Raw genomic sequence first — 26,339 nt, 5'->3', positions numbered from 1 at the left:
AACTCCAGATACTTTTCCATACAAAACTTGGATTATGGCCCAGTTGGGCTGAAAAAAAGTCCCCTCTAGGGAAATATCTAGCTTTGAAGGTTCTACTTGCGAGCGTATCTGGGCTGGAAATAAAGGACCAGCCTTGCCTCCCTATCATTGCAAGATTGAAGCCGTGTAGATTTCTGAAACCAAGACCACCTTTCTCTTTCCTTACACTCAATCTATCCCATGATAGCCAATTTATACATCTTTGGTTTGTTCTCTTAGAACCCCACCAGAACGAGTTTAACATCCTCTGGATTTCCTCTGCTAAGGACACTGGCAGCAGAAACACACTCATGCAGTACGATGGTATGGCTTGTGCCACAGCCTTTATAAGTATTTCACGCCCTGCTTTGGTTAGTGGTTTGCCCCTCCAAGATTGAATGCGTGACCAAATCCTCTCCTTTAGGTAGCTGAATATCACTTTTTTCCTTCGCCCAATCAGTGATGGCAATCCCAGATATTTTCCAGTATCTAGCGTAGATGTCACCTGAAGAATTGATGAAATAACATTTTTTATATCAGGGTGAACATTACCACTATAGAAGATACCTGATTTACCAAAGTTTATGGCTTGCCCAGATGCCTCTTGGTATGCAGTAAGTATATTTCGCATTGTTCGAGCTTCATCATTTGTGGATCGAATGAAGAAGAAGCTATCATCTGCAAATAAAAGGTGAGACACCTTTGGCGCTCCTCGACAGATCTTATAGCCATGAAGCATTCCCTGTTTTTTTAGATAAATAGATACTTAAAAACTTTGCTTTAATAATATATATTATAAATTTAATTTTTCTACGTCACAATCCGTCCTAATAGTCAATGTTTCCGTACCTTATAACTCTCTGTTTCAAAAATAAAAATACATAAAATAAAAGAGAGCAAAAAATAAAATGGACGATCAGATTTTGCTCGATATCAAGAATGGGGCAGCGATGATCGCATCGGATGCCAGGCTACATGATGACATTAAGACCAAGAAAGTTGTGGACTCGTATGTTCATAAATCGTTTTCATTCACACAGGATTTCACAACAGCTATTAGAATCAAGACTGGGGTGGGATGGAGAGAGGAGAGAAAGTTTGAAAACATTGAGATTTATATTTAATCGTGGAACAATTATATATTTAAATAATAATTTTTTAAATATAATAAATATTATTAAAATTCTAGAAATAATAATTATTGCTGGCAACAATAAATTTATGCAAAGACGCTCGATCCGTATGCTTATCGACATATTCTTTCAAATTAATGCAGTCATATAATTAAGTCGATAAAATAACCACAACTATATATACTCCCATTTTTTAATGAGAAATTCAAGTAATTTTTTTATTAATATAATTGATGGCCCAATCCGAACCTAGCGTATGAAGGCCCAACTGCTTCTCTATTCCATCCCCTATTTGTCTTGTCTCTCACCCCAATTAGGCTAGGGTGCAATCCGATTGAATTCATTCACTTCTTCACACACAAATTCAATTGAGATGCCTAGAAACGATTACGATGACGAGCTGGAGGATGAGGAGGAATATGAAGATGGGGACGAGGAGTACGATGAAGCTGATGATTATGGTGGAGGCAGTGGGAAGGACAAAAGAAAAAGAAGCAGATCGGATTTTATAGATGATTACGCCGAAGAAGACGACGAGGAAGAGGAAGATGACGATGAGGAGTATGGAGTTTCTGCGGGTAGTCGTGGAGGGAAGCGGCACAGGAAGGCGGCGTCGGGGTTCTTTGACGAGGAGGCTGCTGTGGATAGCGATGATGAAGAGGAGGAAGAGGAAGGCGAAGACGGTTAGGAATTTTTGTTTATATTTTTTCTACTTCATTTTTCCTGCATGCGTAATTCGTAATATTTGGAACTAAAATGGTAGACTCGTTATGCCTATGCTTTTGCCCGTTTACATTGCACCTTTAATAACTTGTTGAATAGCTTAAATTTTTTGCGGTGCGTTTGACATTTTAGCTAGGAACATGTACTAATAGATTATTTTTCTGACTCGCTTTTGTATCATTATGTGCTGTTCTGATGATATAGACTTCATCGACACTGGAGCTGATATACCTGATGAAGATGAGAGGCGAAGTCATCGGCGTCCACTGCTTTCACGTGAGGATGAGCAAGTGGATGTCGAGGAAATGGAGAGAATAATTCAGGAGAGGTATGCTAAGAGCCTTAATGTGGAATATGTAGAGGAGGCATCGGATGTAGAACAGCAATCTATACTGCCTTCTGTTCGTGACCCGAAACTCTGGATGTTGAAATGTGCGGTATGATAATGGATGATTCATTTCAGTTCAAACAACTAAATGAGTAAGCTGGCTTTCTGTTTTTACCGGCAGTCAGTAATGTATTATGTATCATTTTTTTGCAACATAGATTGGTCGTGAAAGGGAAGTGGCGGTTTGCCTAATGCAGAAGTGTATTGACAAAGGGTCCGAATTGCAGATTAGATCTGCCATAGCCCTCGATCATCTAAAAAATTATATATACATCGAGGCAGACAAGGAAGCCCATGTGAGGGAGGTATGCAACTGCTTATTGTTTTGGATGCATGTAATTTTGCACGATTTAAATTGTTGATTGACATGGTGGGGTATGATTATTTTCATCTGATTTTACTTATTTGAATTTCTCTGTTTGATTATGCTATAGGCAGTTAAAGGGATGCGTAATATTTATCCTAGTAGAATAATGCTTGTCCCTATTAAAGAGATGACCGATGTGCTTTCTGTGGAGACTAAAGCAATTGATATCTCTAGAGATAAATGGGTTAGAATGAAGATAGGAAGTTACAAGGGTGATATCGCTAAGGTATGTTGTATGCCGGATGCTTTTTTTTTCTTTTTTCCTTTTTCCCTCTCTGTCAATCTTTTTCCTCGTGATTTTAGAATTTGATGTGAAACTTTTGTTTCTTTTTAATTGGAAGGTTGTTGATGTTGACAACGTCCGGCAGAGAGCAACTGTGAAATTAATTCCGAGGATTGACTTGCAAGCTCTGGCCAATAAAATCGTATGTGTTCCCTCTTGTTTTTTTTAAAATTTATTATAGATTGTTATTAACTCATCCTACATGTAATTATTTTTATTTTTTCCACTGATATATCATTCACAAGAGTTATGTGCTGTTAACAAAACTGTTTTTATATGTAATCTGTGTAACGAGCCCTGTTGGCCTTTTTCTAGGAAGGGAGGGAAGTTCCAAAGAAGAAGGCCTTTACTCCACCTGCACGTTTTATGAATATTGATGAAGCTCGGTAATCTACTTTGTTCAATTTTTTCCCAGTCAGTGGTTATATTTTCTTTTTGTAATATTAATTTTGAATTTTGGTTTCAATCCAGAGAACTGCATATACGTGTTGAGCGTAAGAGAGATCCTGCTACTGGAGACTATTATGAAAAAATTGAAGGAATGATGTTTAAAGATGGTTTCCTGTATAAGAATGTGTCATTAAAGTCGCTCAGCACTCTTAATGTGCAACCCACATTTGACGAGCTCGAGAAATTTAGACAGCCTAGTGAAACTGGGGATGGTGACGCATCAAGTTTGTCAATGCTTTTTGCCAATAGAAGAAAAGGTCATTTCATGAAAGGCGATAGAGTTATAATTATCAAGGGGGATCTGAGAAACCTTAAAGGATGCGTGGAAAAAGTTGAAGAAGATACTGTTCATATTAAGCCTAGTGAAGAAGGCCTTAATGTGAGTAAAATTGATAGATTTTTACCCACCTTATATGTCTCTAAATGTTATGTTTGGATGTGGACCCTGTATATTAAAGAAGGTTGTGTTTTTTCCCTTTTCTTTTCCAGACAACTCTTGCTATCAGTGACAAAGAACTGTGCAAGTATTTTGAACCTGGAAATCATGTGAAGGTTGTATCTGGTTCTACAGAAGGCGCGACTGGGATGGTTGTTTCTGTTGAAGGCCATGTGGTGAATATAGTTTCAGATACGACCAAAGAACTTGTGAGTCAACCATCTTTAAAATTTTTGTTTCTATTATGTTGACACTGTTTTTTCAGCTATTGTTTTATCTGACTTCAGCTCCGCGTGTTTGCGGATAATGTTGTGGAAAGCTCTGAAGTCACCTCTGGCATTACCAGGATTGGTAATTATGAGCTTCATGACCTTGTTCTGCTTGAGTAAGCTTTTTTCTTCTGTGCATATTTCATTTTACTGGATTTTTCCTTTCGCGGTGTTAATAAAATTATGGCCATGCAGTGATAATAGTTTCGGCGTCGTTATACGTGTTGAGAGCGAGGCTTTTCAGGTAAGCAGCATTTATTATTAATCTGTAAAGATTATAAAAAGAGTCTTACTGAACCTGGTTTACAACTGGTCAGGTCCTCAAGGGTGTCCCAGAGAGGCCTGATGTTGCACTTGTGAGGTTAAGAGAGATTAAATACAAGATTGACAAGAAACTTTTTGCGAAAGATCGATACAAGAACACTTTGTCTGTGAAAGATGTTGTAAAAATTTTGGAGGGTCCATGCCGAGTATGTTATTCAACTCATATTGTTTAGCTTTTGACGGTGAATTTAATTGTTTATTTGAACGTCATTCACCTGTTTTTTTTCCCCGATGCCAATTAATTTTTCTTATACCAGGGGAAACAGGGTCCTGTTGAACATATCTACAAAGGAATCCTGTTTGTTTATGATCGGCATCACCTGGAGCATGCTGGTTTTATTTGTGTTAAATCTGAATCTTGCATGATGGTTGGTGGATCACGGGCAAATGGAGATAGGAGTGTATGGATCTCAATTTGACCTCAAGTTCTTGTTTCGTTTGAGGTGTTTTCTTTGTGGTTATCTCTCTGCATTCTAAATTGCTCTTGGTGTAGGGTAATGCATTGACGTCGAGATTTTCCCATCTCAGAACTCCACCTCGTGCTCCCCAATCTCCCATGAGAACACCTAGAGGTGGTCCTATGAATTGTAAGTGGTGTGGTCGAAGAACTTTTTTTTTGTACCTATTCTATGTGATTCCCTATTTTAGACCAATTACTTTTCTACTGATATAGTTCTCACAGCTAACTTTTCAACTGCTGTTGACCTCTTTGGCTACATTTAGTTGGTTGATAGGATTATGAAGCGAGTATATACAGTTTTCATAAGTTAAGAAACGACATGGGATTATTGTTAAATTGTTTGGTTGATCGGATGAATGAGCAAATAATTTTATTTTTATAGGATTGTACAGTTTTACCCTTGTTATCTTATTTTCTATTTTTTTTTATTATTCTTGCTAATCAAAATTTGTTTTGATTTTTCTGCATCCGACTCGTCTTCAATATTGAAAACTAGGGTTTCATTAGTTAAGTCCCAAAGCTGCTTTCTTTGTTTAAATTGTTGGTTTGATGTAACAACATCAACACAATGGTGAGTTTTTCAAGCAATTTTTGCAACCAAGACTTGCAAACCCGCTGCTCTTATCTGGTAGCTGCCACCCAACCATCGTACTTTCGGCACTTTTCAGGCAGGCTCCATGAAGCGATGATTTCATTCAAAAGTAGGGAAATATATGTTAGTAATTTTGAGAATGTCATGGGATTTATCTTTTTTTTTTTTTAATCTCCGTTAAATAAGCATCACTTATATAATCATTAATGATAGAAATGCCAATGGAGGTTCCCTGATGGGCAATGTCTTGCAGACGAGTCGTGCGGCAGAGTTGTTGATGGATTTTAGAGTAAGAGGAGAGAGGAAATTGAAGATACATAATGGGGACAAGAGGGCTTTTTAGGTCTTTAACTGTGAATTTACAGGGGATGACCAGTCAACTCACCATGTCAGTAGGTTCGATGTCACAATGAAACAATACTTTGAACTGGGCCTATTGATATGGAGCAGGCGGAATTGTGCTAACCAAACGTAGGGAGTGCCTATGCCACCACATTTGGATTGGTTAATTCTCAAAACACGTGGGCCCCACCCCGATCTAATTGTGGAAAAGGTGGGAAAGTAAAGCTCCATGAGCGGCCAGACAGCCACTTTCCCCCAAACATAGGAAGATGGGGTGGGATTACTATGCGATTGACCTCTTATCCTACTTACCAAAAATAGGCTTCGGGTTTTTGTTTATTTAGTTGGGTGAGGGTGTTGCGATCATCTTTTAAATTGTGTGTTTCATTTTCAATAATTTGATTATACAGTTGGAGGACGCCATGGAGGTGGAAGGGGTCATGATTCCTTGGCAGGAGCTGTAATTAAAATTCGTTTGGGCCATTATAAGGGATGCAAAGGCCGTGTCGTAGAAGTTAAAGGTTCCATGGTTCGGGTTGAATTAGAATCACAAATGAAGGTTGTCACAGGCAAGTTTCCCATTATCTGGAAGAATATTTCTGTAAATCTGATTATGTTTGATTATTACTGATATCAAATTCTTATGCAGTTGATCGGAGTTATATTTCTGACAACGTGAATGTTTCAACACCTTATAGGTCTCATTTACTTGCATTATGATTATTTCTATTGTTCGTAATGTTGTTGATCTTCATTATTGTTGTCGTTTTTTCTGTTGTCATTTAGCAGGGAAACATCTAGATACGGAATGGGTAGTGAAACCCCAATGCATCCTTCTCGAACTCCACTTCATCCTTATATGACTCCAATGAGAGATTCTGGAGGTAAGATTTGCTGTTTTGTTTATCTCAGGACTCTTATTATTTTGGTGTATGGAAGACATGACCTGATACCTTTTGGTCTTTTTAATTTTATGCAGCAACTCCCATCCATGACGGTATGAGGACACCTATGCGTGACAGAGCATGGAATCCTTATACACCTATGAGTCCACCAAGGTATGTATCTGATTCAAGATCCAATTATATGTGTATAATTAGCACTGTACTTGGAATTTTCTGTGAGTTTATTGTTTCACTTAACATACAATAGAAATGTCTGTCCATAGGTTTGTTTTTTCTTAAAGAAAATATGTTCTGAATCGATCGAATAAGGCAACTCCTACGATTGTGTTGTGGTCTACGTCCGAATGTGATTGTTGAATGATTTCATTTATGTGCTACGATGCTTGGATTGGTCCTATTTTAAATTGAAATCAACATGCGCACTCCTTCTGATTTCATGACATTTAGGGGTGTGTATTCGTCGCAGAGGTTTGCTGACTTTTTTAAATAACAGACTTTTGTATAGATTAACTGATTTTTTTTAAATAACATATTTTTGTAGAGTTATAGATTTCTCGGACTTTTGCATCTCATATATTTCTAAAGATTTTCATATAATCTTGTAGTTTTATTTTGCATAACTTTTATTGATATTTATAAACTTTTTCATAGAACCTTATCGATTTGGTAATTTATAATTGTGATATTTTTTTTTTAATTTTTTTGAATTAACAGTTGGTCATGAATAAATTTTATTTATTGAAAATATTTTTATCTCTCTATATCAATATTTTTTTATTTATTGATTTAATTTACGAAAGACAATAAATAAGTCGGTACTAAATTTATTACAATTAAAATTCAATTATTCAAGTCAATTCAACATGTTTATTTAATTAATTAATAATTTTAAAATACATAACGATAATTTTCAATATTAATAAATAAACAAAATTAAAATAATTCATTCATTTTAAATAAAGTTTTGTATAAAAAATATATCAATTTTGTTTTTGACAATATGTCTAACAAAATAAATAAACAAGACAATTGTTTGTAGCTGAAAATAAATAATAAGTATGTTAAAATATTTGCAATTAGTGTAATTTTATAAAATTTAAATTTTTTAATTTATTATAGTTATTCTTATATATATATGTGTTGATAAACTTTAAATTATTTATAAATCACTCGTACATCTATGTGTGTGTGTGTATATATTCATTCAAGTATAATAATTTTTTTTATTCACTATCATTTGCAAGAATTTTTGCTTATAATCACAATTAAGATATAGATTATAGAATAATTGAACATCAAATGTTATATGATAATTGATAAAAAAATTATAATTTTACTTATTAAAAATAATAATTATTTTCAATTTATAGCCCAATAAAAAATTATAATTTTTTTTTGCATTGCAATAAATTTATATTAATTTTTTTAATAAATGTATTTTAAATTTTACGAGATTTTTTGACTGAAAAAAAAATGAAAGATGTTAATAATTTTGATTTTAACTATTGTTAGGAGAATAAAAAAATATGTTTTTAAAAAGTCCAAGTAAAAGGAAAAATATATGGTGGAGAAAAAAATGAAAATTTAATGTGTGTTTATATTATTTTTAATAGAAATGAAAATAAGTATTTGAGCTTAAGAAATTTCCTAATTAAATGTACATTTAGCTCTTTAATAAAAGGAAAAATATATGGTGGAGAAAAAATTGAAAATTTAATGTTTGTGTTGATATTATTTTTAATATAAATGAAAATGAGTATTTGAGCTTAGGATATTTCCTAATTAAATGTACATTTAACTCTTTAGGTTGAATCAAAGACATTATTTGATATTTTATTGTTGTGATTACGTTTTAATTCTTGTACTTAATAACATATCATGAAGTCGTTAAAAGCCTATTGACATATTGATTATTTATGGACTTTTGTTTAGTTTTTTAAAGTCAAGTTTGAATACCACAACACTTTTTCAAAATTTACAAAAATTTTCACGGAATATCGGTAAACTTTTATAGATTATATAAAAATATAGATTGAATACTTTTAGATTTTTAAACTCCATAAAAGTCATTAAAAGTTTGGAACCAATACACTCTCCCCGGTCGTTGCTCCAATGACGTGCACCTCTCAGTGATAATTAGAAGCTTTGATGCTATTGATGTGAAGTTCATATAATTTTAATGACAAAATTTAGGGACAACTGGGAAGATGGAAATCCTGGATCTTGGGGAACTAGTCCACAATATCAGGTAACTTTCTCAAGTTATAATTATTATTTCTAAATAGTTTCATTGTGTTATATGGTATCAATGAACTTGCTATTATTCAGCCGGGTAGTCCTCCATCACGAGCTTATGAAGCTCCAACACCTGGATCAGGGTGGACGAATCAAAGTGGCGGTTATAATGATGCTGGCACTCCTAGGGAAAACAGTTCTGCCTACGGTATCTCTTATTCTTTTACATTCCTTAGGGTTTTACATGCGTCAGATTTTAATTACGAAAAAATGCCCGAATTTTTCAGCAAATGCTCCAAGTCCATACTTGCCGTCTACCCCTGGTGGACAGCCACCGATGACACCGAGTTCGGCATATTTACCAGGTACACCGGGTGGACAACCAATGACTCCTGGCAGTGGTGGCTTGGATATGATGTCGCCAGTAGTAGGTTTGTCTCCCCATCTTATTAGATCATCTGCACACATCCATATGGTATTCCTTATTAGAACTCTGTTTAAGATTCTCTACTAGTTCGTTATGACATGATGTTTTATTTTGCAATATTTTCTTGTTGCAGGTGCTGACAATGAAGGTCCTTGGTTCTTGCCAGATATTCTGGTCAACATCCGCAGACCTGGTGATGATGCTGTCGTGGGAGTTATAAGAGATGTGCTTCCGGTATATTTCTTTCGATCTTAATCGTAAATTTGTAGTTTCTTCTCTCTACATGTTCATGACTGACAATCTACATTGGAAATTGTTGGTTTGAGAAAAGAAATCTAAGGTACATGAGAATGGCGATTTTGTTATTATTCAAAGTAGCCATTGGCTGTTTCTGCAGCATGGGCTAGTTGGGTGTGAGCATGAGGCCCTGGCCACTTATATACCCAAAAATACTTACTACCCACCAACTGCCCAAAAATACTTATTACCCACCAATTTTAAGTAGGCTACCTGGACTAACTTTTCATTTATAATGTATTCTTCAGGCCATTCTGTTATTTGCTGACAAGTCGCTTCCTTAAATGATCAAATATCATGTTTAATTGATCGAAAAGGGTTAGATGATGGATTGGATGTGACCTATCTTATTATATTCCCCCAAGATCTGTGTGATAAAACCTATTACTTGACTCACTTGAACGACAATTTGCGCTTAGATTTTGAAACCACTAATACCGTCTCTATTTCATTCAAGATTTGTCTTTTGTCCAAAACCTTGTAGATGTTAGCAGATTACTCTGTGTCGGCTTCCATATTATTTGGTCTGGGTATGCCCACTGTGTTTATATAGTCTTTGATTGAGTAATATATTTTATTGACTTAACCAAAAAAAAATCATCAAGTCAGGAATCAAGTAGTACCATTTTTTAAATCATGTGATAGATCATCAGCGTGTGGTACTTGCTAGAACATGCACATGTATATATATATCTTTTATGTGAAGGGTATGTTAATTGATATCTTTCAAGAACGAAAATTGAATCCATTTTGTCATGGTCCATCTTATTGTCTTTCAGGATGGCTCATGTAGAGTGGCTCTCGGATCAAACAGCAATGGGGAATCTATCAATGCTTTTCCTAACGAAATAGAGATTGTGGCACCAAGGAAGGCTGAGAAGATAAGGATCATGGGTGGCGCACATCGTGGAGCCACTGGGAAGCTCATTGGTATTGATGGCACGGATGGAATCGTAAAAATTGACGACACGCTTGATGTCAAAATTCTAGATATGGCCATTTTGGCAAAGCTTGTTCAGACGTGACAGTAAGTACTTTCACAGTTACTATCCGATTGTCGAAGCTATTGTGAAGAGCATTGGATTGGAATATATAAAGCAACTAAGAGATGCCTTTATGTAAGATGAGTTGGCCAGGTTTCAGTGATTATTTTTCTTTTACTTGGTACACTTATGTCGTAGGGAATGTAGCTGAACAAGAATAACCAGTTAAGCTTGCAGCAGTTCGGATTGGTATTCGATAGGATGTCCCTTATACTTCATTTGTATTTATTTGATAATTCATACGTTTGTAGCGTTAATTTTGGTGTTTTGCGTCCTTTTCCTGTAACACAAACCCCAATCCTTTGTGCACTTAATTATCAAATCAAATCAAATCATTTTATTACATTCTCGTTGTATTATTTTTCTGGTGGTTATACTTTATAGTATTTTGTGTATTTTACACGTGACACCCTAAACGTTTGATGGCATTTACAGTCTTGCTTTTCAGTATCTATAAAGTTGGCCTGTGAAAGTACTATTTAATTTGTTCCGTTTTGACATGATTTCAATTTCACAAGCCAACAACAAAAAAGGTAGCTCGCTCATTTTTTGCAATTTTTTTCTCTGTGTGGTCTGCCAAATGGTCATTGGAAGAGTTTCTCGAAAATTGGTTGGATCTGGTTTTGGTTCAATATTATTTTTAATCCTCCACAAATCCAATCCTTGTATCAAAACCTAACGTTAATTAGGTGTTTGAAGTGAAGAAATGCAAGTAGGAAGACAAAAAGCGCAGGAGAATGGGACAAAACAGAAAAGTGATGGGCCGGCGTATGCGTGGAGATGGGCCCATTGCACGCCTACATTGATTGTCCTTTCACTTTTTTCATATCGTCTCTTGACCATGTATGGACATTTCTTGCCCCTTATTTCCCAACACTCGACCTAATTCATGCATCTCCACAATTTTTACCTTTTTTTAAAAAAAAAAAATTTTTTTTTTAAAAACTATCCTTTTCCTTAAAGTTATTTCCATTGGGTTAATGGGATTTTTGCATTTACGGCCCTTAATATTTATGTATTTGACTTTTAGTTCTTGTATCAAGTGCAAAAGTGGTACATATAAGAAAGGTAAATGTTACACACTAAATACAGACTAAGTGAATTCAAAAAACCCATCATGGTTCCAAATCTATGAATATTTTCTTTCAAATTGTATTTTCAATCACCATTTCCATTTTTTTTTCTAATGGTCGATATGTCTTTCGTTTCAGTACATGCATATATATGCGAGACGAGTTTGTGCAAATCAATTGATTTAGAGCGACCCCAGCTGGTCGGCCCCCATACATGATAAGAGGCGGAGAAATGGACTTTTCCAACACATGTGCACGAGCAAATTAAGGCGTTACACCAATGTGTCACGTACACTTTTGCTCTATTATTTATGTGTAAGCACATTACCCATTTGTTATACAATTCTCGTGAAACAGAACACTGTGCTTCATAGAGACACTGACCCAACAACGAAATTTTCAATCATAATTTTTAATCTTTCAATGGATTGCAATCAATCACTTTTTAAACCACTAATTACCAATTACTAGTATTAAAAATGACACCACTAAGCAACGGACAACATAACCAGCAAAACTAATTTTCAATCATCCGAGAAAAATACTTCTGCCCTTCATTTACCAGTGTACGAAGTTGTTGTCAAGGCTAGAATCATAGGTATTTTACGGTTGATGAGATGCTAACATATAATCAGGTATAAAATTGATTATCAAACCTTATTTTATCCACCTATACACTTTTTTGGGAGAAATAATCCAATTTATTTATTAAAAAAAAATCATATTGGAAAAGGGTTCCTAATACTCCCAAATTCACAATTTTACTCTTCCTTCACCACACAACTTTCTTTATAAGAAGCCTAAGAACACACACACATTCACTACACAAGCAAATATATATATATATATACATATATATGTAAAATGATTAGAACAGATGATTTCTACAAGGTGATGTGTGCCATGGTGCCTCTCTACTTCGCAATGCTTGTGGCCTACATATCAGTAAAATTTTGCAACATATTCTCACCGGAGCAATGTTCCGGCATCAACCGATTCGTAGCGATTTTCGCGGTTCCTGTTCTATCGTTTCATTTCATATCACAGAACAACCCTTATGAAATGGACACCAAGTTCATATTGGCGGACACCATTTCTAAGTTTTCTGTGCTTGTTTTGCTGTCAGTTTGGTGCATTTTTAGAGGGAAACTGGAGTGGCTGATTACTATTTTCTCGGTTTCAACTTTGCCAAATACATTGGTTATGGGGATACCTTTGCTTAAAGCCATGTACGGGGAGTTCACACAGAGCATCATGGTTCAATTGGTTGTGCTTCAATGTATTATTTGGTACGTATATTGTTATAAGTGTCCATTTATATTTTTATATTATATTTTGTTCTTGGAATTGCATGACTCAAGATATATAGATAAAGAGCCAATTCCCTTTTGTTTGGAAGCATTTGCGCAACCCCAGAAAGGTAGAAAGTGAATTTGAATATTATGCAGAAAGTTTAATTGCGGAAATTAAATGCATTTCACTTTTAAATTTAAGTTTGGATTATTTCTTAAAACCTGAAACTAAATCGATTTGGGTATCTTAATTAATGACATATTTTAATTTCTTCCAAATGTTTGCAAATTAAAGAATGAAATTTGCAGGTACACAATACTACTCTTCCTCTTTGAGTACCGAGCCGCAATTATACTAATACAAACCCAGTACCCCGGCGGAATCGCTGCCGCCGTAACCAAATTCGACGTCGACAATGACGTCATCTCCCTCGACGGCCGGAACCCACTCCTCACCGACTCCGAGATCGACGACGCCGGACGCATTATCCGTGTCCGCATCCGAAGGTCCACATCCTCCGCACCACCATCATCCTCCATGGGGGCCACCCCACGTGCCTCCAATCTCTCCAACGCCGAGATATTCTCCATCAACACACCCCACGAGTTCGGTCTCGGGTTCCGACCCTTCAGCCCGAGGGTCTCGGGTTACGCTTCTTCTGATGCATATTCCCTCCATCCCACCCCGAGAGCCTCGAGCTTCAACGAAATGGATTCCACCGCCACGAGCCCCGCATCGGGGAAGATTTCCCGGCAGCCATCACCGGTGGTGAAAATCCTGTTGGAGTCACCATCAGAGGGGTCCAGAGGTGATGTTAACATCGGAGGTACGTCTGAATGTTTATGTCAATTATTGCGCCTGTCAGTGTATATTTCTTGCCAGATTTCGTTTGGATTTAGCGATAGATTGAATTGGATTCTGTTTTTACAGAAATTAACGAAAAATAATCGGGAAACATAGGCGTGAGACAATGCATGCAGATGCATGGCAGGCTTCTGTAGGGTCTTGCATGTAGATTTTACATACATACACAAAATTGATCTGACAATGTTGATGCCCAAATTAATATAATAAATTCCAGTCAACATATTCTAATTTCTAAAAAAAATCCAATCAACATGACCTAATTTTTTTATAATTACGCAGATATAAATTTTAATTATAGAATTATAGGATGAGAAAGTAAGTTATTTTAGCGCAAAAGTGCGAAAAAAACCGCTACAAATTTTAATTTTACGAGGTCGAAATTTCAAAAAAAATATATGATGCGAAAAAGTGAAAATCACAACTAATTTGATATGTGTTGACTCTTCTTAAGGGTATAAAGATTAGGCAAAAACTTGTGTGAGACGGTCTCACGGGTCGTATTTTGTGGGATATCTTATTTCGGTCATCCATGAAAAAGTATTATTTTTTATGCTAAGAGTATTACTTTTTATTGTGAATATCGGTAGGGTTGACCCGTCTCATAGATAAAAATTCGTGAGACCGTCTCACAAGAGACCTACTCTAAATATTAATATATATTGGAAGGGAAATAAGGAAGATTAGTAATTATTACTTAATTAAGGGACATATTTTTTTTAAAAATAATTATTTTAGAAACGAATAATAACTATGCTTTTTGAATTTTGGAAGCAATCATTTATCTTTTCTCAACTTTCAAACAGCTAACTTATGCGAATCACTTTCACTTGGTCTTTCTCATAATAACTATGCATTTTCAACGCTTTACCCACACAATCCAATTTAAAGTTAAAACTCCAACACTTTTTCTTCCCCCTTTTATACCATTAAATTAATTTTTGTGTTACCTTTTCACTTATATCTGGAAAATAATAATAAACCCATTAATTCATTAAAAAAATGGAATAGTCCGTCTGACTAAAACCGATCCAAAGTTGGCATTTTTTCGCTTTTAGGAAAAAAGTATAAATAAACGTTGAAAATACGGTTAATAAAAATTCGTGAGGACGTCTATAATTTTTTTTTTCTTTTATCTCCTTTCCTTGTGTTTTATGTTGTTGTTGGGGTGAACTTAGTACTTTTGGTAATGGATGACATTATTATTACAAGGAAGCACGTGAGTTCGAATTAGGATTTGATACTTTTGAATTTATGTTGTAATGGTCGTAATAGTAATTATATTCCCACTACATCTTTATGGTTTGGCCAACAAATGATTATTTACAAAATTTTAATTATATCAAAATAAAAAAGTTGGAAATTTAATAATTATTATTATTATTATTATTATTACTACTTATTTTCAGATAAAGATCTTAGCTTTAGAGACTGCATAAAGATTCCAGTGGAAAAGGGATCTGATATGAAAAGTGAGCCGCCCAATCAGGAGCTGCCACGTGCTGTGGTTATGCTAAGACTTATATTGATCGTGGTGGGAAGGAAGCTTTCGCGTAACCCAAATTCCTATTCCAGTGTTTTAGGCCTTCTGTGGTCTCTCATCTTATTTAAGTAAGTCTATTTAATTTCAACTATTCTTGTATTTCATACAAAGGGAATAACGTTCGTATGATTTCGAATCTAAAAGCTAAATTAATATGGGACGAAATCGAGTTAGGTTGTCCATCTATATTCCGAGATCTTGATACGGTGAGCATCCATTATGAACACCGACGTCTACTAGGTGTTGGCAATCAATCGTGTTACCCGATCGAGTGCATTTTTTCGGGGAAATCGAGTTATTTGTCGAGTTCGGTTAGAACTACCCTATCGGTTACTCGAGAACCCGAATAATTTTTTCTCTTTAAAAAAAATCTATAAACTTGTTCTTAATGATACAGAAAGATAGACAATTTTCTTTTTTAATCATAAGTTATTTTGCAAGCCTATTAAACATATATGACAAATGTCTTATGCATGTTCTCACTAACTATAACCGAATTGAAACACTGATCAAATAGATAAAACCCTCAAAGTTAAATGAAGTTAAATAGGGATTCAAATGAAGCGGGGATGGAGAAGCATATATATGTTTCTAATTAGTCTGTTCGATGTCTCGATTTACATTTTTCATGAAAAAAATATTTGTTAATTATTACTACTTATTTTAAATAGTTTCAAATATGGATTTTTCTTGTTTAATTTGGTATGGAAATTAGACATGATTATTTTGATAAACTTATGTTTTGTTGATAGGTTTTTTTGTAACCACAAAATGAAAAAACCCAAGTTTTTTTTTTTAAAAAGGTGAGTACCCGACACTACCCGAAACCCGAAAAACTCGATCTGTGCATGCACCTAGTGGCGTTTTGTATATCAAATAAATGGACGTCACCTCATTCACACAAGTGTTCATGATGAATGCTCACCATATCAAAACTCTTCTTAATTAATATCATGAATCCGAATATACACACAGCATCATCGATTAGCTGTACGTATAGTATGATAATTCTCTTATACCAAAAATTCTCACATTTTATTTGGAATTTTACATCTTTTTTCACCAAAATTTTTAGGTTACTTATTTTGCCAATCAAAAACTTGGAATGGCCATGTTTAGTTTGGGTATATTGTCTATCCATATATTTTATAATAATAATATTAAAAAAAAGAGAAAAAATTTTGAATTTTATCATATTAGGGTTGTTCATGGCACTCCAGCCTCGAATAATCGCTTGTGGGTTAAAGATGGGAGCGATATCCATGGTGGTCCGATTTATCGGCAGCCCGGTCCTTATGTCCGCGGCCTCTCTAGCCGTCGGGCTTAAAGGAATGCACCTTCATGCCGCCATAGTTCAGGTATCAAAATTTCTTTTATAAGTTTTTGATATATATATGTATTAATTTTGGGTATTTGTGTAGTGTAGGCAGCTCTTCCCCAAGGGATTGTACCATTTGTGTTTGCTAGAGAATATGGGTTGCATCCAGACATATTAAGTACCGGGTGAGCCTAAACTTTGAAGAGTAAAATTAATAATTTCAAATTCGATCAAATTTGAATCTTCTTTCTTGATTTTAAAAAAAAATCAAATATTTTATTAGTTAATTAATGATGTGCTTGCGTTACTAATTAAAAAAAAGGTGCATGGCGAATCTAGTTGAGATTTTCAAATTTCACGGCTAGTTTTCTACTTGAATCAAAACTAGAAGAAAATAAATTAACATGAAAGAAGATAATGAATCCAGTACGTGAGATCGTTCAATCGTCAATGGAAGGACGTGTGTTGTTAGGCAATCTCCGGCCATGCACGAACGAACTGAAGAGATGCAGAGCCCTTGAAGGCTGCGCGTAGGGTACCATATGTGCTGCTCCTCTTACAGTGGCAAATGTTAACAAATTTCCATACTCAGTTGCCCAACCTCCCACCTGTGAACAGAATAGGACTTTTTCGAGATCAAAAGGTTGGAAACGACTCCTTCGTCGGAATCTTTTTAAGATCGATTGAGAAAGAGAGTGATATGTGTGGTAATTTTGTTGACGTTGTGATTTAAGTAGGTAGTCATTCAAGAATGGCTACTGTGCACAATCCCGAGCTTCGTTCGTATATATGTTTCTCGAGTTGCACTTGATAAATTAAGTTTTGATCGAGCTGTTCAGCTCTCCTTACATCCCTTTTTATCCTTTAGCACTAAACATATGAGAAGGTATGAGATGTTTACCTGTTTTTGATGGAACCAAGCGCCGTATGGGACTGTAATGTTGAACTGCAGATCGTCGGCGAGTTCACGTACAAGTGTCCGGGAGCCAATTAAAGAAATAACCGAATCTTGATCTCCACTGAAAATTCGAAATTTATGACAAAGTTAAGGAAACTAATGTCATAACGGTTTCACGCGAATGAATGCTTTTACCTGTAAACCCAAACTGGAATCTGATTCTGAATGATCCTCTTGAGCAAAGGTAGCATGTTGATGTTTCCATCTTCGTAATTGTAGTTCAGAATCCTTTCCAGGGAAAAGAATGATTAAGTTCATACATAATTTATGTTTTGAGTAAAATTTTCAGTAGTCCTGTTGATTGTTCTAGCTTCAAGTCCATGTAATGTTAAAACAGTATCAAAAACTGCTGCGGCGAAGAAAAAGCTTGAACTGTATCGAGGTTTAGTGAACTTACTCACTGCACATAGACCATCCATATGGTAAATTGGTTCGATTTGCATGTAGAGCCTTCTGAACTTCAGGAAGGTTAAAGTAGAAAAACCTTTCATAACTCATGCACACATCTACTCCAACACTAATCTTTGTAGCCTACAAATGGCACGACCAATTATTCGTTTTCGTATTCGTCAACCTCTATGGTGAAATTTTAACCAAAATATAAGATAAAGTTACCATTTTTCGTAGCCGTAGTTCTTGCTCTACAATAGATGGATAGCACACATCAAGAATGACATCGTAGTTGTCTGTGTACTCGCTAACAGACTCGAAGGCTTTAGAAATGGCAATGTTGCAGGATTTGGATACATTGTGCGGATCATCGAGTGTGTAGTCTTCAAAATCACAGGCATTTGTGATGGTAAGACTGGTTTCATCAGAGATCAATCCGTGTGACCATAGGAATTCGTATGTTGAAGATATATCACGATCAATTTTAAGAAGTGGATTGCCAATCTGGAAAAAGTTCAATAATTCTCAAGCTAAAAACAATTTGTACTAAAATGGCATGCAGATCGAGATATGATTTCTTACTGCAACCCCTTTAATGGGGAACTTGTACTCGGTAGAATGCTCGTTGTAGTCGAGAAGGGCGACGGCTAATTGAGGAATGTAATGCCCTATGCAGAAAAAACAGATATCTGTATTCATTCTCAGAATATGAGCTACAATATACAGACTGTAATTTTTGTACCAGCATAACTTTCTCCGGTGAGGAACAAATCTCGGGTTTTAAATGTTGGAAACTTCTCGTACCATCCCAGCATGAAAGTACGCATATCCGAAGCTGTCATAAATCAAGAAAATGGGATTTTCATTCCCCCAAACAAACAAACTTATAAATAGTAAACACGAAATTCTACAACGTGCAGGCATGTATCGTGTTTGTATGCTCTCTTTTGTAGCAGAAATTTACCTGTGGATGCATCTCCACAGGTGTAGTCCGAGCTTGTATTTGAATATGACCATCCCACGCCGGCTGGAGACTCCACGAACAGAAGATTTGATGCTACATAGGAAGGAAGAAAACTTGTAAGAAAAGGAGACTTGTCTGATTTCCACATGTTGGGATCAGAAAAAAGGATGTTCTTCACCTTTATTCCAAGATTTTGAATTTATTCGAAGTCCTCGGCCATCCCCTGTAGGAAAGAAAGGGCCTAATTCTGTGAAGGCACCTCCTCCGATGGATGAACAACCAGGGCCTGAAAACACGAGCAGAACACAGATTCCTTACGCTTTCGAAGATCAAGATGAAACTAAAAACAAGAGCAATTATTTAAACAAGGGACAAGCGAAAATGTCGCAATATGAGCATATCACTCCATTCAAGCAACACAAAAATAAAACCTTCTTCTTTTCTAACTTACGCTGTTAATTATCAAATATAAATATATACATGGACCGAAAGAAAAACATTAAATATTCTCCAAGAAAATGTTTTAAATATCACCTCCATTGAGCCAAAGAGTGAGAGGCTTGTGATCAGGATCATCCTGAGCTTCCACAAAGTAGTAAAACAAACTTCTCCCTTTCTTCAAATCTAAATCCACATACCCTGCATATTGCCTGAACTTTACCACTGGCTGACCAGGCAATATCACCACCAGATCCTCCGGCGGAAAGGCGAAACAGCCATGAAATAGAAATCCCATCACCACAATCCCCATTGCCACCATTGTGGTGCAATTCCATGACAATCCCATCTCAGAAAAGCAAATGAAGATTAAAGTTTTGAGGAATTCCCTTGACTAATATACATACATGAGAATATCCAAGCAAAAGAAAAGAAGTCTTCCCGCCGCTATAAATCTTGAATTCTGTTGAGAAAATAGTACGAGATTTTTGGGATTACTTTGGACGTGTGAATCTTCTATATTTAGTATAGACACTCCGAATATTTGACTGAAATATGAAAAATGTGGGCCAGCCAATAGTACTCCAACTTCTACTCGTGTTTAAAACAAACTGATCATATTACAGCTTGATTAATATTTCACAGAGGATCTTTATTAAGGATTTTCATTGTCATAATTGTAAGAATTTATATATATAGGTAAATGGTAATGGGTCGCCCATTAGGGTTAACTCGACCCGACCTGACCCAAACAATTCAAATTAGTAATTTGAATTTATTGGAGGGAGTAGTTATTGTCTAATAACCTCCCTAATCTTCCTACATGATTAAATAAGAATATTGTACTGATGCACGCTTATAAAATATTTTTTATAATTTGAATGAAGATTAAAATATAACTATTAAAAATAGTGACAAACTATACTGCAATTTTGATATAAGAATAAAAAAATAAATAAGAAAAAGAAAAGAAAAAACAAGATTCAAATAAGAATTGAACCTACAACCTCCTGCTTAGAAAACTAAAGATCTATCCAATGAGCTACATGTGACTTGCTTTAAATTTTTAACACTGTATTTATATATATAATTATTAAAACAGATCATGACACCAAACGTTAGTTATTATAGTCATCTCAAACTTAATAATATAATATAGAAATATAGATAATCACAATTATCAACAAAAAGAAGAAGAAGTGGCCGTGACATTCATTTTCATTGCACACAAATCATATCACAATTATTAAGCATTTGGATTGTGCAAAATTGATTCTTTTCTGTTCGTGATCGGTATTAGACCATCGAAAATCATTGTTATATCCGAAACAAAGATTAGTGATTCAACTACAAACATCCTAAATCAAAGTATGAATTTATTTGATAATCATGTGCGATATTCGAGTGTATGATTTCCGTCAATAATAATGGATTTGTATTTGTATTCGGAATTATGTTTAATTTTTGGCAAAAACTTGTGTGAGACGGTCTCACGGGTCGTATTTTGTGAGACGTATCTCTTATTTGGGTCACCCATGAAAAATTATTACTTTTTATGCTAAGAGTATTACTTTTTATTGTGAATATCGGTTGGGTTGACCTGTCTCACAGATAAAGATTCGTGAGACCGTCTCACAAGAGAGCTACTCTTAATTTTTTTAGACACGCAATCTAACGTATTTGTCATAATAGTGGATATTTAAATAAACAATCTCAATTAGTTAAATCTTTTTATAAAAAAAATTTGTTGATTTTATTCCATAATTTCAATTAAGTACTGCCTTCAAACAGTGGTCATATATATTGTTTTGGGAAAAATTACGTACGATTGTGTGCAACATATATCAATCAAAATTTGGTTATCACTGCCGCGAAATCGCCTTTCCGTTCGACGAAGATCACAAAATCGCCGAAATTTCAAAAAAAACCGTGTTGCAACTACATCTTTTCTCAGCTAATTATACAGTGACTATCTTGAAGCAGAACTGGTGGCAGTTGCCATACTGAAATCTTTTCGGTTCGTATGTTGCGAGATTTCTTGATGTCTCAGGTACTCGGACATCGTAAAGGAATCGAGATGTTCGACTTTTTTGGCAAACTCATGAAAAATTCTACTTTTTTCAGGTAAATTACATACTGGGAGATAATTCAATGAAAATGAGCTACATGATAGGATACGCGACCGTTACTCGATGAATGTTTACCACAGGGCTGCGTCAATTCTGCGGGATGGAAAATAGCACTCATGCTCAGAAGGAAACGGATTCTCGAATTCAAAAAACAGAAGTCACAAAATTCTTTCGAGCAAAGGTAGGAGGGCCGGATAAATCGAAAGACATGGTATTGAACCAGCAAAATTGAACTTCATTTATTTATGTTTTTCCTCAGATGTCTCCTCTATGTAGCCTTCAACTTATCCAACCCATATGTTCTCTGCATTTACATAGGAGAGGCAAAAAAAAAAAAAAAGAAAAAGAAGGTAAATCAGCAACTGAACTTGATCAAGACAGATCTAATATCTGAATTTGTTGCACAACTTTTCAAAGAATTGTGTGTTTTGACCTCCCAACATCGATCACTGAATAATAGAAATAATATATACCATAATATCTTGGTTTTGCTGGATCACAGGGATGAGCAAGGAAATCATCGTTTGCATTTCTTCCTTGAGCATGTCATAGTCTTGGTCATTGGCCTTGAGAACAGAAGTAAATGTTTGGGTATCAGGCAACAATTTTAGAGCTACCTTCAAAACATAAACAAACACACAAATAAAAGTTTTAAAATCAAAATGAATAAATTAAAATGTCAATTATCTTATTAATATTATTTTTCTAAATTTGTCATCAACATTTTTTTTTATATATAAAAAAGAATTTTTTTAAAAAAATTAGTACTTTATATGCTGCAGAAGAAATCCATCCATGCCAAGGCTTCAAAGTCCTGTTATATGACTCTTCCACTGCTTGCTGCATCGGCCTGCCACTGTCTCTCACTATAAATTCTAACAAAGCTAAGGTGAAATCAAGAGACCTGCAAGCAATAAATCGCAATACAGGAGGGAGCCATATTAGGAGCAAACTATTGTTATTTATTAATTGTTTTCTACACAAAACATTTAAAAATCTAATCTAATTCTCGAAATGGACGAATGAATATTGTTGCTTAGTCCTATATTTTTCGATTTTTTTTAATTTTTTACACGTCAACTTCGTATTAATATCATATCAGAATCACGTCGAAAAACAATTAAATTACAAAAAAAAATACAAAAATAACAGATTAAGACTGAAATTTAAAGATAGAAAATCAAAATCACAAAGCGATAAACATACATAATCAAAAATATAATTTTTTCTTAACGGGCGTTTTTTAAAATTATTACTCGAGCAATTAAAAATGTTAACCTAGTAGAAATAAAAAGAATTAATTACCTAGTAAGCCAAACAAATGATTTACTACAAGTGGGACCCTGTTTTGCTTTGTCTGCGACCTCTTTCTTTAAAATCTCCACCACATCCCGATATGTCGAAGGATCGGAGTCATGGAACTTCTCTAATCTCTGTATAAATCAAATTATTAATTAATTAAAGACAACCATTAATTAATTAGCCGCATTGGATAAATACACAGAACTGGCACGAATAATAAGTAAATAAAAACTATTCAATTCTATTAATCTAACAATTTCACGACAAAATGACAGAAACACCCATGACATTTTGGATTAATTGGCCTCCATCTTGACTGACTCCTGTAAATATATTTAAACAAACTAATACAAAAACTCAAGGATATCTTATCTGATCCAATGTATAAAAAAAATATTATTTTTATATTAAAATATTACTTTTCACTCTAAATATCGATTAGACATAAATAAATCTATTTTTAAACTTATCTTAAGCGGGGTTTAATTAGGGGAGTGTATGTATGCGTGAGCAAGCTAGCTGGCTCGTTGACTCGAAGAATAAATATTAAGACAATGGGCAAAAATGTAAAAGCGCATTGGGTGAAGTTAACGATAGTAATGTGCTAAAGTCAAAATAATGGTTTGTCTGTTTCTTAGCAGTGGAGTGGCATATTTGCACAATTTTATCCATCAGGTCGAGACAAAAGTAATATATTATAATTTTAAATAATACAAACTCATATGCATGTCTTTAAATTGAACAGCAGTTCATTCTAAATACAAATATATTAAATTTACTGACTATTTTTTACAAAAAAAATATGTTTACCATATGATCATATATATAATTAATTGAGGTATATATATAATTTTTTATATTTTGTCTATCATTTCCATCTATGTGTTCACCGATCAGACGACATTCATTTATTGGATGTGATGAATCATATCAAAATTATACATCTAATATGTGAATGTCAGTTCATTGATAGACACAATAAATGAACAACATATCAAAACTATAGATATATATATATATGTGTATGCGCGCGCGCGTGCAGTAATAGTACGATGTTCTGAGTTTAATTATACCTGTATATTCTGATGAATGTCTAGTCTCAAAACAGCCATTGTTGGCCCTATCTTATCTGCAAAACAAAATACTTGGGAAGATATTATAATTAATAAAACAGATAATTACAGCAGATGTGACATAAATAAGAACAAAGAGAGATATAGAAAGAGAGGGCAACCAAGAACTTGAACCAGCAGATTGCAAAGGGAAAGAAAAGGCTTGATGGGAACTTGAGCAGTGGCGGTGAGTTGATCGCAGTCGACTCCTCCGGCGGATCCGGATGTGTCCAGGGCGGTTCTGCGGTGAGCCTCCATCTGGGACAGCTGCTCAATGGCGGACCTCATCTCCGATGCCACCATCTCCGCCTCTCTCCTGCGCTTCATTTAATTTCTATATCTCTTCCAAGATTCTGTGGCCTCCCCACAAATTTATACTACGCAGAAATCTTTAATATAGAATATGTTTACATCAACCGGATGAATGCAATGAACTCCGTAGATTATAATATTTAGTTTATCAAGCTTAAACTAATATACATCTCATGTCTGAATTCTCAAGATGCTTCACCATAAAATATTTGTTTACGGATTTAGCTTTGTTTAACAGTATTATTTGAAGTTATTAACAGACATTATTTAGATTGCGACACTTAAATCTGACCTTAAGATTATGCGACCTTTTTTTTTTTTGAAAAAAAAAGAAAATCTTTACTGGCTAAATAATTATGAACTATCTCCAAACACTTATTTTATTTTAATTATTTGTTCAAATCATAAAATATTTGATGAATCACGGTTAATAATTAGTAAAATTTGACACCTAGATTAAACTTAAATATAAAATATAAATTTATCTGTAGTAAATTTTAGTGTGAAATATAATGATTTTAGAGTAATCTTTTATTCAAATTTGATATTTGATTTTCTATTTTGTCATGTTATAATGTTTATTTTGTTTAATAAACAATGGAAAGTGAAGTTTAGTGGAAGAACATTTTATATGATATTAGAAACAAATGAGGTAGTAGTTTTAGGAGTCTCAACTTTTGTGGTTAAAATAGTATATATTAATAATTTATCTTTTTTAATATCGTAGATGAAATATGGCAAAAACTTGTGTGAGACGGATCTCTTATTTGGGTCATCCATGAAAAAAGTATTACTTTTTATACTAAAAGTATTACTTTTTATTGTGAATATCGGTATAGTTGACTCGTCTCATAGATAAAGATTCATGAGACTGTCTCACAAGAGACCTACTCGTGAAACATACATTGAATTAGAAATTTTACAGAAATATGTTTTTTAATTAAACTTATTTTATACATAAATCTATGGGGTTTAGTTAAAAATAACTATTTTTTAAACTTTTAACCCAAAAATTTTGAGAAATAATAAAAAAAACAAACAAACGAAAATCTCACCATACCCAAAACATGTCCGAAAATTTTAACATCCTCGTTCAAAATGGACAACATGCTCAATTTCATATTTCTCTAAAATTTTGGAAAATACTACATGGCATGTATTCAATTGTGTTGGACGATGATAGCATTTTGTCGTATTTTTCTTTCTATGACGATGGAATCTACCGTTCTCATATTTCACACTAAGTAAACTCATAGACTAATGCAGTAAACTGCAAACCACATTAGTCAGGTAAACCGCACTGACATGGACAAACATGTGTGATAGAATCATCCGAAAGAATATTGATAAGAAGAATCAAACCGATCTTGATGATTCAAGCGCTTATCTATTCCGTCAACTCGGACGTATGACAATTTTTTCGTGCTTTTTAAAATCAGATTCGGCATACTTCATCGATAATTTATTTATATAATATAATAATAATCATAATATGCCACACCGTTGGAGATGATTACCGTAATGTCACAACTCATGCCGACATCTTGTAATCTTTAACCGTAATATTTAATCTTGCCACCTAAATTCTCGCACACCGTTTCCTAATGTTCAAATTTCTAACCTTGTAATGTAATTATCAGCAAATATGTATCAAATTAATCTCTTGTATGTCGCATGCATGGTAAGAGCCGGTTAAGAAATTAAAATTGTATGACGTAACTTTTAACTGTGTGAACTGAGGAGATTCGTCTCGTCTTAGCTTGTTCTTCCAACTTAATTCAAATATTGGTCGTACGTTGCATTAAAATCAGGAAATTCCCAGCAATGGGTAGTTGAGATCAGTGATATATAGATATTTTTTTTCCAAAAAAGGAAAAAGTGCCAACATTATTATGTTAAGGTTTTATCTAAATGAATGGATATTATATTCCCTTTAAAAGAAATTGATGGA

The 26,339-nt window shown here is 34.5% G+C and overlaps 4 protein-coding genes across 5 annotated transcripts; 2 read left to right on the top strand and 2 right to left on the bottom strand.

Moving 5' to 3' along the window:
* Positions 1 to 1,419: 1,419 nt before the first annotated feature.
* LOC140961247 (putative transcription elongation factor SPT5 homolog 1) lies at positions 1,420 to 11,035 on the top strand. Its single transcript, XM_073419652.1, has 22 exons — positions 1,420 to 1,834; positions 2,079 to 2,311; positions 2,421 to 2,567; positions 2,697 to 2,855; positions 2,971 to 3,054; positions 3,228 to 3,298; positions 3,384 to 3,741; positions 3,852 to 4,007; positions 4,086 to 4,183; positions 4,263 to 4,311; positions 4,385 to 4,537; positions 4,649 to 4,792; positions 4,885 to 4,978; positions 6,196 to 6,354; positions 6,435 to 6,483; positions 6,575 to 6,669; positions 6,765 to 6,843; positions 8,884 to 8,938; positions 9,019 to 9,133; positions 9,213 to 9,356; positions 9,486 to 9,586; positions 10,429 to 11,035. The coding sequence occupies exons 1-22, from the start codon at positions 1,525 to 1,527 to the stop codon at positions 10,672 to 10,674; spliced, it is 3,099 nt and encodes a 1,032-aa protein (XP_073275753.1). The 5' UTR covers positions 1,420 to 1,524; the 3' UTR covers positions 10,675 to 11,035.
* Positions 11,036 to 12,577: 1,542 nt separating this feature from the next.
* On the top strand, positions 12,578 to 17,277 carry LOC140960858 (auxin efflux carrier component 6-like). Its single transcript, XM_073419166.1, has 6 exons — positions 12,578 to 13,054; positions 13,367 to 13,884; positions 15,332 to 15,533; positions 16,666 to 16,823; positions 16,892 to 16,968; positions 17,211 to 17,277. Exons 1-4 carry the CDS (start codon positions 12,630 to 12,632, stop codon positions 16,790 to 16,792), a joined length of 1,272 nt encoding a protein of 423 aa, XP_073275267.1. The 5' UTR covers positions 12,578 to 12,629; the 3' UTR covers positions 16,793 to 16,823; positions 16,892 to 16,968; positions 17,211 to 17,277.
* On the bottom strand, positions 17,043 to 19,948 carry LOC140960857 (serine carboxypeptidase-like 42). Its single transcript, XM_073419164.1, has 10 exons — positions 19,630 to 19,948; positions 19,274 to 19,381; positions 19,096 to 19,188; positions 18,874 to 18,966; positions 18,714 to 18,799; positions 18,357 to 18,635; positions 18,139 to 18,272; positions 17,877 to 17,969; positions 17,685 to 17,802; positions 17,043 to 17,391 (listed from the first exon to the last, which is right to left on the bottom strand). The coding sequence occupies exons 1-10, from the start codon at positions 19,880 to 19,882 to the stop codon at positions 17,224 to 17,226; spliced, it is 1,425 nt and encodes a 474-aa protein (XP_073275265.1). The 5' UTR covers positions 19,883 to 19,948; the 3' UTR covers positions 17,043 to 17,223.
* Positions 19,949 to 21,783: 1,835 nt separating this feature from the next.
* LOC140960859 (glycolipid transfer protein 3-like) lies at positions 21,784 to 24,568 on the bottom strand. 2 transcript variants are annotated; one of them, XM_073419168.1, is made up of 6 exons: positions 24,199 to 24,568; positions 24,038 to 24,093; positions 22,968 to 23,095; positions 22,431 to 22,566; positions 22,136 to 22,228; positions 21,784 to 21,966 (listed from the first exon to the last, which is right to left on the bottom strand). In XM_073419168.1, exons 1-6 carry the CDS (start codon positions 24,401 to 24,403, stop codon positions 21,931 to 21,933), a joined length of 654 nt encoding a protein of 217 aa, XP_073275269.1. In that variant the 5' UTR covers positions 24,404 to 24,568; the 3' UTR covers positions 21,784 to 21,930. The 2 variants fall into 2 exon arrangements, with proteins under 2 accessions (XP_073275269.1, XP_073275268.1); XM_073419167.1 differs by having other exon boundaries at positions 21,788 to 21,966; positions 22,136 to 22,279.
* Positions 24,569 to 26,339: the final 1,771 nt, after the last annotated feature.

This window comes from Primulina huaijiensis, chromosome 16, assembly GCF_012295235.1.
Source record: "Primulina huaijiensis isolate GDHJ02 chromosome 16, ASM1229523v2, whole genome shotgun sequence".
NCBI lineage: Eukaryota > Viridiplantae > Streptophyta > Magnoliopsida > Lamiales > Gesneriaceae > Primulina > Primulina huaijiensis.
This window is presented reverse-complemented; position numbering and strand designations above follow the sequence as displayed.